At 40.9% G+C, this 15760-nt stretch overlaps 1 protein-coding gene across 14 annotated transcripts in view; it reads right to left on the bottom strand.

Annotated features, from left to right (window-relative positions):
* dym (dymeclin) overlaps positions 1-15760 on the bottom strand; it is a 559079-nt gene that overhangs the window by 445241 nt on the left and 98078 nt on the right. For all 14 annotated transcript variants that reach the window (XM_072574579.1, XM_072574628.1, XM_072574595.1 and 11 more), the window contains one exon: positions 3399-3524. In XM_072574579.1, the coding sequence (XP_072430680.1) occupies positions 3399-3524 (126 nt within the window). The remainder of the gene's footprint in view (positions 1-3398; positions 3525-15760) is intronic.

The raw sequence follows: 15760 nt of genomic DNA, 5'->3' as shown, positions 1-15760 counted from the left end.
GAAGGAAACCGGAGCACCCAGAGGAAACCCACATAGACATGAGGAAAATGTGCAAACTCCACACACAGACAGTCGCCAGAGGCTGGAATCGAACCCAGACCCCTGGCACTGTGAGGCACCAGTCCTAACCACTGAGTCACCACACTGCCAGATCCATCTATCAGAGGGACAACAGGGATAATGACAGTGGCGTCTGGGATATATTATGTCAGACTGCGGTTAGCCTTGGTGATTGCTCATGATCATAGCATAAACCTTCATATGTTGGGAAAGAGGACTTCGCAAGATTGCATATCGTGCTTAAGTCAGTGCGAGAATTGCATCTATTTTTATTCCTTTTTGACTTTTGTGATTTAGTACAGTCGAGTGGGTTGCAAAGCTATTTCGGGGCAGTCTGAAGGTAATCACATTGCCGTGTGTCTGGAATCAAATGTAAACCAAACTAACTAAGAATAGCAAATATCCTTTTTGAAAGGATATTAGTGAACCAGATATGTTTTTACAATAATGAGGGTTGCAAGGTCACAAACACTAAAATCACCCCATAATTCCAAATTGTTAATAATTCATTGAATTTACTGACTAACTGGATTTAAATTCCAGCAATTGCTGTAATTGGATCTGAACTAGCATTCCCAAAAAAACTAGCCAGCACTTCTAAATTACCAATCTGGCAAGATTATTACTATACTACCTCCACAATAAATTGCTGTGGTTGCCTCATGCAATATCTAAAATAGCTTCCAGCACCATCTACTGGCAAATATTATGTATTAAAAAATACAAATTAGAAAAGTACCAATATAAAAGGTAGGTCTAAATAAATAAAAATATACTGCAACTGTGTTGTACCATAATGTTTTTTCAAAAAAAGAAGTTGCAGAAGAAATTTTCTGCAGAAAGCAAAATTTACTTACAAAACTATCCAGCTTTGAGGTTAAATACTATGCATGAGGAAACTGCAGAATTGTGTAAGTTAAAAGAAGCATATCATTTTAAAGTGCACAATGTTTCTTTAAAATAAAACTTGCACATCATCTTTCCTCAGACTGCAATATTTGTATTGCTCAAGTGTTTACCTAAATTTCATCTTAAATGCCAAGTGTGGTTCAATTTCAATAACCACCTATAAGAAATAATAAGCCAAATGCATTCCATATCTAATTTTGTCAAGGAAAATTTCTGTGGCCTTCATTGATTTGTTTTTATTCTTCATTCATGGGATGTGGCCATCATTGGGTGGGCCAGAGATTAATGCCATCTCTAATTGCCCGAGGGGAGATTGTGGTGAGTTTCCTTCATGAATTGCTGCAGTCAATCTGGTGTAGGTGCTGTTAGAGAGGGATGTCCAGGATTCTGACCCAGCAACACCAAAGAAACAGATATATTTCCAGGTTGGGACAGTGCGTAGCTTAAAGCCAATAGCATCTGCTGCCCTTGCCCTTCAAGATGGCTGTGATTGTGGGACTGGAATGTGCTGTCCAAGAATTCCTGCAGTGCATGCTGTTTATGGATCACACTGCTGCGGAGTGGAGCATTGTTGGTGCTGCACTAATCCAGGCAAGCAGTATTCCTTCTAAAGACTTTTTTTAAAGACGTTTGGACATGCAAGGTCCATGCACAGCATCAATTTCCAAAACCAGAAGGCAATGCATCTGCATACCAATCAGCAACCTCAGAGGAATCTGAGCACAACTTCACAGTTTAGAGGGAACGCTGCATGTAGGGAGTATTGTTATCATGTACCTAACCTGCACCATGCAGATGTGGAACATTTATTCTAAAGTCAGGAGGCAAACCCACTGAAGGATTCCAAGTCTCTGACCTACTTTTGCAGTCACAGTATTTATATGGCTAGTCCAGTTCCATTTCCTGATGAGTCATTCTCATCACTTGCCACTAGTTTTGTCCAGGTATTGCTGTGTTTTGACTGCTTCAGTGTTTGAGGAGTTTCAAATGATGAACATTGCGCAGTGGATATCCCCACTTCTGACCTTATTTTACAAGCATAGAAACTAGAAGAGAGGGAACAGAAATGGGCCATTCAATTCCTCAGCCCTGCTCCACCAACCTCAATGATCAGCCATGTTCATAGTGTTCAATGCCCTAACCCCGTACACCAAATTCGTTGATTCCTTTTGCCACAAAGCTATGTTTACTTCCTTATTGAAAATACAATGTTTTGGCCTAAATCATTTTCTGTGGTAGTGACTTAACAGGTTCACCACACTCTATGTGAAGAAATTTCTCCTTGTATCAGTCCTAAAAGTTTTGCCCCCTATCTTTGTACTATAGCCCCTGGGTCAGGACGCCCCACCATTCCTGCATCTAACCTGTCTGAACCTGTTAGGTTTATATTAAACTCCAGTGAATACAGTCCTGGATAACTCAATCTCTCTTCAAAAGTCAACCCTGCCATTGCTGGAATCCATTTCGTAAACCTTTGCTGCACTCCCTCTACAATGAGAGCATCCTTCCTCAGATAAGGAGATGAAGATCGCACACCATGTGTGGTCTCACTAAGGCCCTGTATAATGGTAGCAAGGTATGCATGTTCCTGAGCTGAAATCCTCTCAATATTAAGGCAAACATTCAACGTGCCTTCTTTACTGACTGCTGCACCTCTCTGGGAAGAGGGGGATGGGGCAGACAGGGAGGTAGGTATAGCGTTGAGAGAGAGAGAGTGAGAGTCAATGAGTGAGGAAGCGGGAGGTGAGGGCTGGTGTAAATGCCAGGCCGTGTCTCTCCTGACTGTAGAGCACTGTTCCAGCATCTCTTCAGCGTCTATCCTGCAATGCACAATTTCGAGTGTGCTGCAACAAACCGATGCCTAAACATTGTGAAACAGCTCTCCCAATTTAAGAGTCAACCACAATTAAGCAGAGAAATTAAGTGTCACATGTAGGCCAGGTAAGGTAAGGATAGCAGTTTTCCTTATCTAAAGAAGTGAGTGAGATTTTACAACAATGTTATTGTGGTCTTCATTAGACTTTTAATTCCCAGAAATGGGTGTCCAGAATATTCCATCCAACCAAGTTCAGCAACAATACCAAAATTCCATTATCTCCCTTCATTCTAACCGAAACATGATCGTATTTAATACCAATAGTAAATTCATGCCCAGTTACTAAACCATTAAGTCTTTTTATGACTATTTTCATTTGCAATCCTGTTCATTTCTCTAGTTTTGCTGCAGCTTTGTTCTGAAAGATCGCTTCCAACCTGTAGGAAAAATTTAATAGCCGTTCACCACAATGATTAAAGCTCTGCTATACTCTTGGTTAACGTTCTCTGACCTCCTTTTAATAGACTAACATTCAAGGTGTTTGCGTACACATGTAGGCTTTGCAACATAATTCAGAAAATATCAAATCATACTTTAAATGAAACTGACATACCATTGTCCTTCCATCAAACATTTGTATATTAAACTCTCTCGAATGATTTCCTTCTGGAATAGCTGATAAGACAGTAGAACTAAAAGCGTAGTCACAGATTCAAGAAGAATACTATATGTAATATCTCTGCAAGAAAAGAATCAAGAGTTAAAATCAATATGCTATCAATTAAATATACATTTCCTAAACATATTGCTTCACAGGTAGCCTACACTAAGTACATTTCATTTGCATACAGCATTTCAAAAAACTGATATCCTTGCAATAGTTCAACGAAATGAACAAGTAGTTAAAGTACCAGGAAGGTACCAACTTTGATCTTACTCTGAGCAAATTTTGCAAGTTTCAGCACCAACAAGAGAGGTTTATCTTGCTTCCATATATCTGAGAAATAATATCCAGAGATAGTAATCAGTTCCAGAGGTGATTAGTGATCTCTTTCGGAACTTGTGGATGCCAAATTAGGACGTACAAAATGTGAAAAAGCTAAAGAAATAAAAATATATATTTAATGTAATATAGCATTGAATGCAATACATCCTGTCAGGCCTGACCTTTCACTTAGCTTAAACATTTTTATGAATAGTTTGTTCTGCTATAACATGCATTTCATTAACTCTAATTCACTGTAACGCAATTGACAAATTGGGGACACTGTTTCTAAAGCACAAGCTTTTAAAATGTGCATTGGCTGCACATCAAGCGCTGTTTCTGAAGTGCGATTTTTCTATAACACAGGTTTGCACAAGAATGCAACCAACATGTTATCGTAGAACAACCTGCAACCTATTATTTGAAATTGGTAAAGGCAGAAATACTCATAACATTTAAAGGTTACTCTCAACAATAGAACTTATTATGTCAATATATTTTCTTTAATAAAGATTAAATTTAAAGTACTTAGTACTTTACTCCAAGTGGCTCATGTCTTAGGTTACTGAGCCAAACAGCATGGAAACAGACTCTTCAGTCCAAGTTGCCCGTGCTAAGCAGGTATCCCAAACTGAACTAACCCCATTTGCAAGTGTTTGGCCCATATCCCTCTAAACCTTTCCTCTTCATGTACCTTTCCAAATGCCTTTTAAATATTGTAATTGTACTTTCCTCTACCACTTCCACTGGCTTACTTCATACACACACCATCCTCCAAAAATGTTGCCTCCTAGATCACTTAAATCTTTCCCCTCTCTCCTTAACCTACGCCTTCTAGCTTTGGAATACGCTCCCCTTGGGAAAAAAGACCTTGGCTATTCATCTTACCTATGCCCCTCTTGATTTTATAAACCACTACAATACCACCTGTCAGCCTCTGATGCTCCAAGGAAAGAAAGGCCCAGCCTATCCATCCTATCCCCACAACTCAAACCTTCCAGTCCCGGCAACAGTCTGGTAAATATTTTCTGTACTCTTTCTAGTTGAACAACCACATATTAAAACAGTACCAACTGCAACAGTTTTAACTCTCGGTTTTAAAGTTCTAGATTTATATGGTACCACCACAGCATATCTAGAAGATTGACAGGCTCATGAGCTTGCAGGGAGAGAGGGAATGTCTCAAAATAAACAACTAGTGCAAATGTCTCCTAAGTGCATTTTACTCCCTAAAGAGTATTCAGTTCAAACTGTGGAATGCAGCCGTAGCAATGTCCATGGTACCGTGCAAGGTGCTATGTAGGCATGGAGACCACTGGAAGGAGGTTCGATATGTAGAGTAACATGCAAGCACAGACATGAACTCAGGATCATTTTGATGTGGCGGTGGCGGTGGCGGAGGAGGAGGAGGGCCAACAATGATGTCCACACAGATAGAAAAAGGATGTACTCTAGTTACAGGTTACCATCCTGAAAATATCTTTCTTATCCCAACTCTATCTTCCATTACTTTACTCAAAGGACTGGGAGTTAGGTAGAAAATTAGAAAGCTGCATGATAGAAGTAGAGTGACAACAGTCCGCTGTGGTAAAGAACTCCACAGATTCACTAACCTCTGAAAGAAATGCATCCTCACCTGTCTGAAATATGCAACCCCTTATTCTGAGATTATTCTCTCTGGTCATAGACTCTCCCACAAGGGGAAACAACCTCTCCACATTTATCCTATCAAGTCAAGTAAGCAACTTGAACCTTACGATAATATCGCCACTCATCCTTCTAAACCCCAGTGGGATCAGACTCAAATCAACTCCACTTCTTCACATAAGACAGTCTTTCCATACCTAATATCATATCAGTAAATGTTCTCTGTACTGCCTCCAAAGTCAATATATCTTTTAGATAAGGGACCAAAGACCGTTCATAGTATTCCAGATGCAGCCTAATTAGTGCCTTGTATAATTTTAGTAAAACCACCCCACTTTTATATTCTATTCCCTTTGAAATAAAGGCCAACATTTTATTTGCCTTCCCTATTATTCACTGAACTCAGATGCTAACTTTCTGTATTTCACAGGAGAGAACTCTCAATACCCTCATCTATAATTTTCTGATGTCTTTCTCCACTTAAATAATATTCCTCTATTCTTCTGCCAAAGTACACAAGCTCACATTTTTCCCACATTACAGTCATTCAGCTTTTTGCCCATTCACCTAACCTGTCTACCTCCCTCTAAAGGCTCTTTGTGTCATCCTCACCACTTGCCTTCCATCTATTTTTGTGTCATTCACAAACCTGGCTATAGTAAATGCATCTTCCTCATCCAAGTCATGAATATATTGCAACTAACTGTGGACTTGGCACCGGCCCATGTGGCATTTCACTAGTTACAGATTACCATCCTGAAAATGTCTCTCTTATCCCAACTCTATCTTCCATTACTTAATCAATCTATTCATACTGATATACTACCTCCAACACCATGGGATCTATGCTATAAAGTAGCTTAATATGCCTCCTTTATGAAACACCTAAAAATCCAAATCTATTTTATCCACTGCTTCCATTTGATTTATGCTGCCTTTTACATCCGCAAATAATTGTATTAAATTTGTCAGAATAGAAAAGACTCCATTAGAATAGACTCTAACACTTCCAAGAACAGACATTACATTAAGTGGCATATAATTACTGATCTCCTTCCATTTTTTGGAAGAAAGATGTTACATTGACATTTTCCAATTCTCTGGGATCTTTCCAGAATCTAAGGATTCTTGGAAGATTATCAGTCCAGCTACTAACTCTGTAATTATTTCCTTTAAATTCCAAGGATACATCTTATCAGATCTAGATGACTTACCTGTCTTTAGCCTCATGAGTTTCCCTAGCATATTTTTCTATAGCAATAGTTATTGTATTTATTTCTGTTTCATCTTTTACCTTGCTTACTTAGCAATGTTGGAATGCTATTAATGCATTTTATCGTGAAGACTGTACAAAGTATTTATTCAATGCTTCTACCACTTCCTAATTACTCATTATTACCCAGCCTCATTCTCTCAGCCTATATTCACATTTGTTTCGATCTTCCTTTTTTATGTTTTAAAAAGTGCTTGCTGTCCATCTTCTTATTTGCAAGTTTACCCTCAAAGTTTATTTTCTCCCTTTTTTTGTCATCTTCTGTTGATCTTTAAAACTTTCCAAATCCTCTGGCTTACCACACTTTATGTCTTTTCTTCCAATCTGATGCTCTCCATAACAGCTGTAGTTAATCATGATCGGCTTATCCTTTTCCTAGAATCCTTCTTCCTCATAGAATCACACAGAAAAGGCCTTTCAGCCCATCGAGTATATACTGCCCAAAATGCATTAAATTCACAACAGGCCTATCCTCCAGCATTAGCCCATAGCCTTTAACGTAGTGATACTTCAAATGCTCATCCAAGTACTTTTTTAAAGGTTGAGGTTACCTGCCTCAAAAACCACTCCAGGCTGTTTATTCCAGTTCTCCTCCAATCTCCTTTGCTCAAATCCCCTCCTGCCCTTCACCTTAAAATTATGCTGCTTTGTTATTGACCCTTCCACTAAAGGGAAAAACTGCATTCACCCTGTTCATGTTCCTCATAATCTTATACACCCCAATCACATCCTCTCAGCCTTCGCTGCTCGAAAGAGACAAACTAAACTTATGCATTCTTGCATCACAGCCAAAGTGCTCCATCTCGGACAGCAGCTGGCGAATGAACCTCCTCGACAAATCCTCTATTGCAATCACATCCTTTAATAGTGCGGAGACCAGAACTGCACACACAACTCCAGCGGTGGCCTGACTGAAGTCCTACACAGCTCCAACATAACCTCCCTACTCTTATATTCTATGCAATGACTGATAAAGGAGTGTCCTGTATGTATTCTCAACTAACCTATTAACCTTATCTGCTACCTTCAGGGATTTATGAACAAACACCCCTTCGTTCCTCTGAGCTTTTTAGTGTTCTGCTATTCATCGTGTACTCCTGAGAGTGCATCACCTTCCACTTTCAATTTCGAATCCACTAATGTGTCCATCTGATAAATAAACTTATATTCTCCTACAACCTGTGACCTCCTTCCTCACAGTCAACCATCCAACCAATCTTCATGTCATTTGTATATTTACTATCACTCCCCACGTACACACATCTACATAATATAGATATATCACAAACAGTAAGGGACCCAATACCAATTGCTGTGGGAAACCTTTGGACACCAACAACCATTCACAAACAGCTTTCTATCACCACCCTCTGCCTCCAGCCTTTAAATAAATTTTGGAACAAATTTACCAAGTTCACCTGAATCGCATGTCCTTTTGCCTTATCAGTGTCCTGTGTGTGATTTGGTCAAAGGCTTTGTTAGAATCCATAAAACAACTTTAACTGCACTATCCTCATCTACACACTTCACCACCTCTTTGGAAAAAGAACCACCAAATGTTTAAGCATGACCTCCCTCTGACAAAGATGTGCTGTCTATCCTTGATTAACTAAATTGAGATTAATTCTCTTCTTCAGAATTTTCTCCAATAGTCTGTAATTCCTGATTTATCTTTACTACCCTTCTTGAAAAGTAGAATCATATTAGCTGTCCTCCAGTTCTCTGACACCTCCCCGTGGCCAGACAGGGATTTAAAAATTGGGTCAGAGTTCCTGCCATTTCCTCCTTTGTCTCCTATAGCAGCCTGGGATACAACTAACCCAGACCTGTAGCGTTGTCTCCTCTTAAACCCACTGAAATCTCCAATATCTCCTCAGTCTCTATCAATCTGCTCAAGAACTTCGCCGTACATCCTCCTGAATTCTGTACCGACATCATCTTCCACCTGAAGAAAGGCAGCCTCGAAGTACTCGTTTAACACCCAACCAACATTCGCCAGCTCCACACAGATTTTGCCTTGATCCCCTGTGGTTGCAGGGTCCCAATGTGGATTTCACCAGTTTCCTCATTTTCCCTCCCCCACCTTATCCCAGTCCCAAGCCTCCAACTCAGGACCACCCTCTTTGACCTGTCCATCTTCCTTCCCACTTAACCACTCCTCTACAACCTATCACTTCCACCCCCTCCTTCATCTACCTATCACATTCCCAGCTACCTTCACCCCTCCCATTTATCTCTTAGCTCCCCTGGCCCACAAACCTAATTCCTGATAAAGGGCATATGCCCAAAACATTGATTCTCCTGCTCCTCGGATGCTGCCTCACACCTGCTGTGGTTTTCCAGCACCACACTCTCGACTGATTTCCAGCATCTGCAATCGTCACTTCCTCCTGGTCCCGAAAGGGCCCTACTCTTTCCCTGGATATTCTCTTCCCCCTTGATATACTTATAGAATAAGTCTATCCCTAATCCTAACTGCCAGCTCCTCTCTTTGCTTTCATAATTGCTTTCTTCAGGTCCCTCCTGTACTTTCTATACTCAACTAGGGCTTCTGTGGATTTGTTCCCTTTGTATTTATTATATGCCTCTTTCTTTTCATCCAGTCTTGAATATTCCTGGACATTCAGGATTCTCTAGGCTTGCTGCTCTGACATTTCAGCCTAAAGGAAACATGTTGGACCTATACTCTCCCCTATTCCTTTTTGTATGTCTCATTAAAATATACCATTGCTACAAGCCATGAAATGTTTTCTTAAATGTCTGCTACTGTTCCACGACTGGTTTTCCTGCTCAACTCCTTTTCCAGTCCACTGCAGCTAGCTCTGCCATCATTCCTTTGAAACTGTACTAGCTTAAGGTTAACACAGATGCTTTCATCAACCCAAGTCCTCCCTCTCAAACAGTATGACAATTTCTATCATGGTATTGTTTCCAAGGGGATATTTTGCTTTGAAATCATTTATTAAACCTGCTTCATTATACATCAGATCTAAAATAGTCTGATCCTTGTCTGGATCCACAAAATATAGTTTTAAGAAACACACTTCAAATATACTTCACGAATTCTTCATGTCTCCCCTATGAATCGGACTATGCCAATCTACAAGATTCAAATCACCCATGACTAGTATACTGCCTTTGTTACGTGCCCTGATTATCTCTGGATTTATTCTCTATTCTACCATATTGCTACTGTTAAGGGTATTATAGATTACTTTCACCGGTATCTTCTTTCGCTTTTTGTTGCTTACTGCTTATTGCTTTTATCCATCCATATAGATTCTATGTCTTCTGGTCCAAGACCATTTCTCGTTATTGTACTTATGCCATTCCACCACCCTTTCCTTCTTTCCTATTCTTTGGAAAATACACAGCATAGAATTGCTACGGTACAAAAGGAGACTATTTGGCCTGTCACGCCTGCATCAGTTCTATTACCTAGCGCCAATCTCCTGTCTCCCCGCCTGCCCCCACATCACTTCACATCATTTCTGTCGAAATAATCATCTCACGCATTCTTGAATGCCTCAATTGAATCACCCTTCATCACATTTCCGGACTGTTTGCAGCTCTGTGAAAAAAAAGTTCTCACTTTATTTTGCTTCATTCGTGTGTCACTTTATACCCAAGTCCTCTCATCGTTTTTTTTAAAACGAGCAGGAACAGCTTGTCCCGATCTACTCTGATTAGCCCCCTCAGTTTTGCCAACCTCTTATCAATTACCTCTCAGCCTTCTTCTCTCCAAAGAGAAAAAAAAGTCCCAACTTCTTCAATCTATCCTCATAACTGAAGTATTTTATTTCTGGAAATCAATTCTGCACTCTCTCAAATGCATTCAGATCATTCTTATAATCTGGCACCCACAACAACACATACTCCAGGTGAGGTCCAACAAGTACCTGTGTAAGTTCACTATCACTTCCCTGCTTTTGTACCATTATTAAAGCCAAGAATGATCTGCTTTATTAACCGTGCTCTTCACCTTTCTTGCCACATTCAATAATCTGTGCACATATACATAAGAACGTAAGAAATAGGAGCAGGACTAGAACATCTGGCCCAACAAATCTGCTTCGTCATTCTACACGATCATGGCTGATCTTTTTGTGGACTCAGATTCACTTACTCGTCCATTCACCATAATCCTTAATTCCTTTACCATTCAAAAATCTATCTTGGCCTTAAAAACATTCAATTAGATAGCCTTAACTGCTTCACTAGGCAGGGAAGCCCAGATTCAGAACTCTGACTGAAGAAGTTCTTCCTCAACTTAATCCTAAATCTGTTTCCCCTCATTTTGAGGCTGTGCCCCCTAGTTCTAGTTTCACTCGCCAGTAGAAACCTCCCTGCTTCTATCTTATCTATTCCCTTCATAATTTTACATTCCTATAAGATTCCCCTCTCATTCTTCTAAATTCCAATGAATATAATCCCAGGCTACCTAATTTCTCCAATAAACATTGTGGCATCATTTTTCCTGTTTTTCAATCTGCTGGAACTGCCGAGTACACCGAATTTTAGTAATTTACCAAGGGCACATTTGCTATTTCCCCCACCATCTCTTTTCGTACCATGGAATGCGTCAAGGCCAGAAGACTTGTCTATCTTTAGGCCCATTATTTTACCCAACGCTACCCTTTCAGTGATAATGATCATTTCTAGGTACTCAACTGCCTCGTTGTCAATTATTAGCATGTTATTTGTGTCTTCCACTATGAAGACAGGCACAAATGACCTGTTCAACACCTCAGTTATTTGCTCATTTCCCATTATTAAATCCCTCTTGTCATCTTCTAAAGGATCAATGGTTGCCTTAGTCACTCCTTTGTTTATATATTTGTAGAAACTTTCACTGTCTTTATATTCTGACTTTGTTTACTCTCATAAAGCATCTTATTTTTCTTTAAAGGTCAGCAAGCTTTAAAGATTTCCCAATCCCCTAGTTTTCCACTTATCTTCCAGTTTGTATGCATTTGCTTTCAATTTTATACCCTCCTTTATTTCCTGAGTTATCCATGGCTGATTATTCCTTTTCCAACAGTCCTTCCTTTTCACTGGCATACATATTTGCTGAACACTATCAAAAATCATTTTGAAAGTCCTCCACTGTTCCCTAATTGTCCCAACATATTGTCTTTGCTCTCACTCTACCTTAGGCAACTCCTCCCTCATCCCATTGTAATCTTTGTTTAAGCATTAGACACTGGTATTAGATTTTATCTTCTCACGCTCCACGTGTATTTTAGATTCAACCATACTGAGATCGCTCCTTCCAAGAGGATTCTGAACTATAAGGTCACCATTTGTTTCTGTCTCATTACACAGGACTAGATCTAGGATACCCACTCCTGCATAAGGTTCCATCACATACTGTTCAAGGAAACGATACACCTAGGTCCTTCTGCTCCTGCATCCTATTTAGGATCGTAGCCCTTATATTCCACCATGTAACACAGTGGGATTCGAACTCGTGCTCCCAGAACATTAGACTGGTCTCTGGATTTCTCGTCCAATTGAAATACCTGTAACACCACCAACTCCCTGAAAATCCAGCTCAGATCTCCTTATGACAATGTCTCAGTAATGGCGATAAGATCATACCTGCTAAACCATATTTGTGACATCAAGTGACTTATTTTGATCTGAAAACTATGCACATTTAAGCAAACATTAAGTTTGCCTCTTTACCATGTAGTCCCCCTTGACCCTACTTACTGTTGCTTTTCTATGTTTGTATATTCTGTGCCTTCCTGTCCCACTACAGACATTATTATCCAAATAGCTGCAGGGCAATGCTACCATATCTTCTGCTTTGCAAGCCTGTATTCTCCCTCTCCTAAATCCTCCCCTTTTTAGTTTCAGAGGGCAAGTGGAAACAAAAAACAGGTTAAAAAGAGAAGTGGGGGCAATTACAGAACAAAAAGAGGACCTGAGCATTGAAGCAGGGGCATTGCTGAGGTATGAATTAATGCTTTACATCTATCCTCATCGGGGGATAGGAACTTTTTTTTTAAAACAGTTTATTCATGGGATGCAAGTGAGTTTTTTTCTTTAACCACTGCAGTCCATTTGATGTTGGTAGACTCAAAATGTTATTTAAAGGCGGCATTCACCCAGCCATACTGAAGGAATGGTGATATATTTCCAAGCCAGGATGGTGAGCTGCTTAGAGGGGATCCTGCAATGCATCTGCTGCTCTTAGCCTTTTTGAAAGGGGACAGAGGGCTTAGACTCAGGTTCCTCCTTCATCCAATGGTCTCATGCCTTCAGAGGATGGCTGGTGGGAGGTATTAGGCTTCCCTCAGCATTGCTGATGACTCCAGTTGCTGATGGAGCAACTGGCCAAAGTTCAATGGTGCAATACCTTAACAGGGAAGACCGTGGAGGAACAATGGCAGATATTTCTGTGTATAATGCAGAAGTTGCAGGATCAGTTCATTCCTAAAAGGAAGAAAGATCCCAGAAGGAGACATGGGCAGCCGTGGCTGACGAGGGAAGTAAAGAAACATATAAAGTTAAAAGAGAAAAAGTATAACTTAGCAAAGATAAGTGGTAAAACTGAGGACTGGGAAGCTTTTAAAGAACAACAGAGGATTAGTAAGAAGGAAATACGCAGAGAAAAAATGAGGTACGAAGGTAAACTGGCCAAGAATATAAAGGAGGATAGTAAAAGCTTTTTTAGATATGTCCAAGGCAAAAAAATGGTTAGGACAAAAATTGGGCCCTTGAAGACAGAAACAGGGGAATATATTACTGGGAACAAAGAAATGGCAGAATAATTAAATGGGTACTTCAGATCTGTGTTCACTGGAAAGACACAAGCAATCTCCCTGAGGTAACAGTGGCTGAAGGACCTGAACTTAAGGGAATTTATATTTGCCAGGATTTGGTGTTGGAGAGACTGTTAGGTCTGAAGGTTGATAAGTCTCCGGGACCTGATGGCCTGCATCCCAGGGTACTGAAGGTGGTGGCTCGGGAAATCGTGGATGCGCTGGTGATTATTTTCCAGAGTTCAATAGAATCGGGGTCGGTTCCTGAGGATTGGAGGGCGGCTAATGTTGTGCCACTTTTTAAGAAGGGTGGGCGGGAGAAAGCAGGAAATTATAGACCAGTTAGTCTGACCTCAGTGGTGGGAAAGATGCTGGAGTCTATTATAAAGGATGAAATTACGGCACATCTGGATAATAGTAACAGGATAGGACAGAGTCAGCATGGATTTATGAAGGGGAAATCATGCTTGACTAATCTTCTTGAATTTTTTGAGGATGTAACTCGGAAGATGGACGAGGGAGATCCAGTGGATGTAGTGTACCTGGACTTTCAGAAAGCTTTTGATAAAGTCCCACACAAGAGGTTAGTGAGTAAAATTAGGGCGCACGGGATTGGGGGCAAAGTACTAGATTGGATAGAGAATTGGTTGGCTAATAGGAAACAAAGGGTAGTGATTAACGGCTCCATTTCGGAATGGCAGGCAGTGACCAGTGGGGTACCGCAGGGATCCGTGCTGGGACCGCAGCTTTTTACAATATATGTAAATGATATAGAAGATGGTATCAGCAATAACATTAGCAAATTTGCTGATGATACAAAGCTGGGTGGTAGGGTGAAATGTGATGAGGATGTTAGGAGATTACAGGGTGACCTGGACAAGTTAGGTGAGTGGGCAGATGCATGGCAGATGCAGTTTAATGTGGATAAATGTCTGGTTATCCACTTTGGTGGCAAGAACAGGAAGGCAGATTACTACCTCAATGGTATCAAATTAGGTAAAGGGGCTGTTCAGAGAGATCTGGGTGTTCTTGTCCACCAGTCAATGAAGGCAAGCATGCAGGTACAGCAGGTCGTGAAGAAGGCTAATAGCATGCTGGCCTTCATAACAAGAGGAATTGAGTACAGAAGCAAAGAGGTGCTTCTGCAGCTGTACAGGGCCCTGGTGAGACCACACCTGGAGTACTGTGTACAGTTCTGGTCTCCAAATTTGAGGAAAGACATTCTGGCTATTCAGGGAGTGCAGCGTAGGTTCACGAGGTCAATTCCTGGAATGGCAGGATTGCCTTACACGGAAAGACTGAAGCGACTGGGCTTGTATACCCTTGAGTTTAGAAGGTTGAGAGGGGATCTGATTGAAACGTATAGGATTATGAAAGGATTGGACACTCTGGCAGGAGGAAACATATTTCCGCTGATGGGGGAGTGCCGAACCAGAGGACACAACTTAAAAATACGGGGTAGACCATTTAGGACAGAGATGAGGAGAAACTACTTCACCCAGAGAGTGGTGGCTGTGTGGAATGCTCTGCCCCAGAGGGCAGTGGAGGCCCAGTCTCTGGATTCATTTAAGAAAGAATTGGATAGAGCTCTTAAAGATAGTGGAGTCAAGGGTTATGGAGAGAAGGCTGGAACAGGATACGGATTGGGAATGATCAGCCATGATCATATTGAATGGCGGTGCAGGCTCGAAGGGCTGAATGGCCTACTCCTGCATCTATTGTCTATTGTCCATTGTCCATTATACATGACTGAGGCCAAGATTTCATACAATGCATTATTGGGGCATATGATGTTTTGTCAGGATGAGGTTAATCATGCTTCCACAGGAGTATTTTTGTCTTTTTTGCAGTGTGCCACAGGTAGCAGTCAGTTTAGCTCAGCTGACTGTATGGTTGGTTTGTGAAGCTGTGTGAAGCAAACAGCATTGGTTCAATTCCCATCAGTGGCTAAGGTTACCATGAGTGAATCTTTCTCAATCTCTCCCCTCACTGAAGATATGGTGGCTCTCAGGTTAAGTCACCAGTCATCTCTCACGAGAAAGCAGCTCTATAGTCTGGTAAGTACAGCGGTACAATACCACAGGCAGAGTGAGCTGGTGAAGAGTACAAGAGAAAACTTTGGAGGTGATTCCTATATGTTGTATTGAGTTGAAGTGGAGGAGGGGGATGTCCAGAGGCATTTATCTCTTCAGGGTCGAGGTTGTGTAGATGCTGCCTATGGCTGCAGAAGACAACAGAGGGAAGAGTTGGGTAATAGAGATGGAACTATGGGCATCATCAGAATACACGCTCCATAGTGG

This window comes from Chiloscyllium punctatum, chromosome 1 (genome assembly GCF_047496795.1).
Source record: "Chiloscyllium punctatum isolate Juve2018m chromosome 1, sChiPun1.3, whole genome shotgun sequence".
Lineage (NCBI taxonomy): Eukaryota > Metazoa > Chordata > Chondrichthyes > Orectolobiformes > Hemiscylliidae > Chiloscyllium > Chiloscyllium punctatum.
Note: the sequence above shows the minus strand (reverse complement) of the source record. Positions and strands in the feature narration are given on the sequence as shown.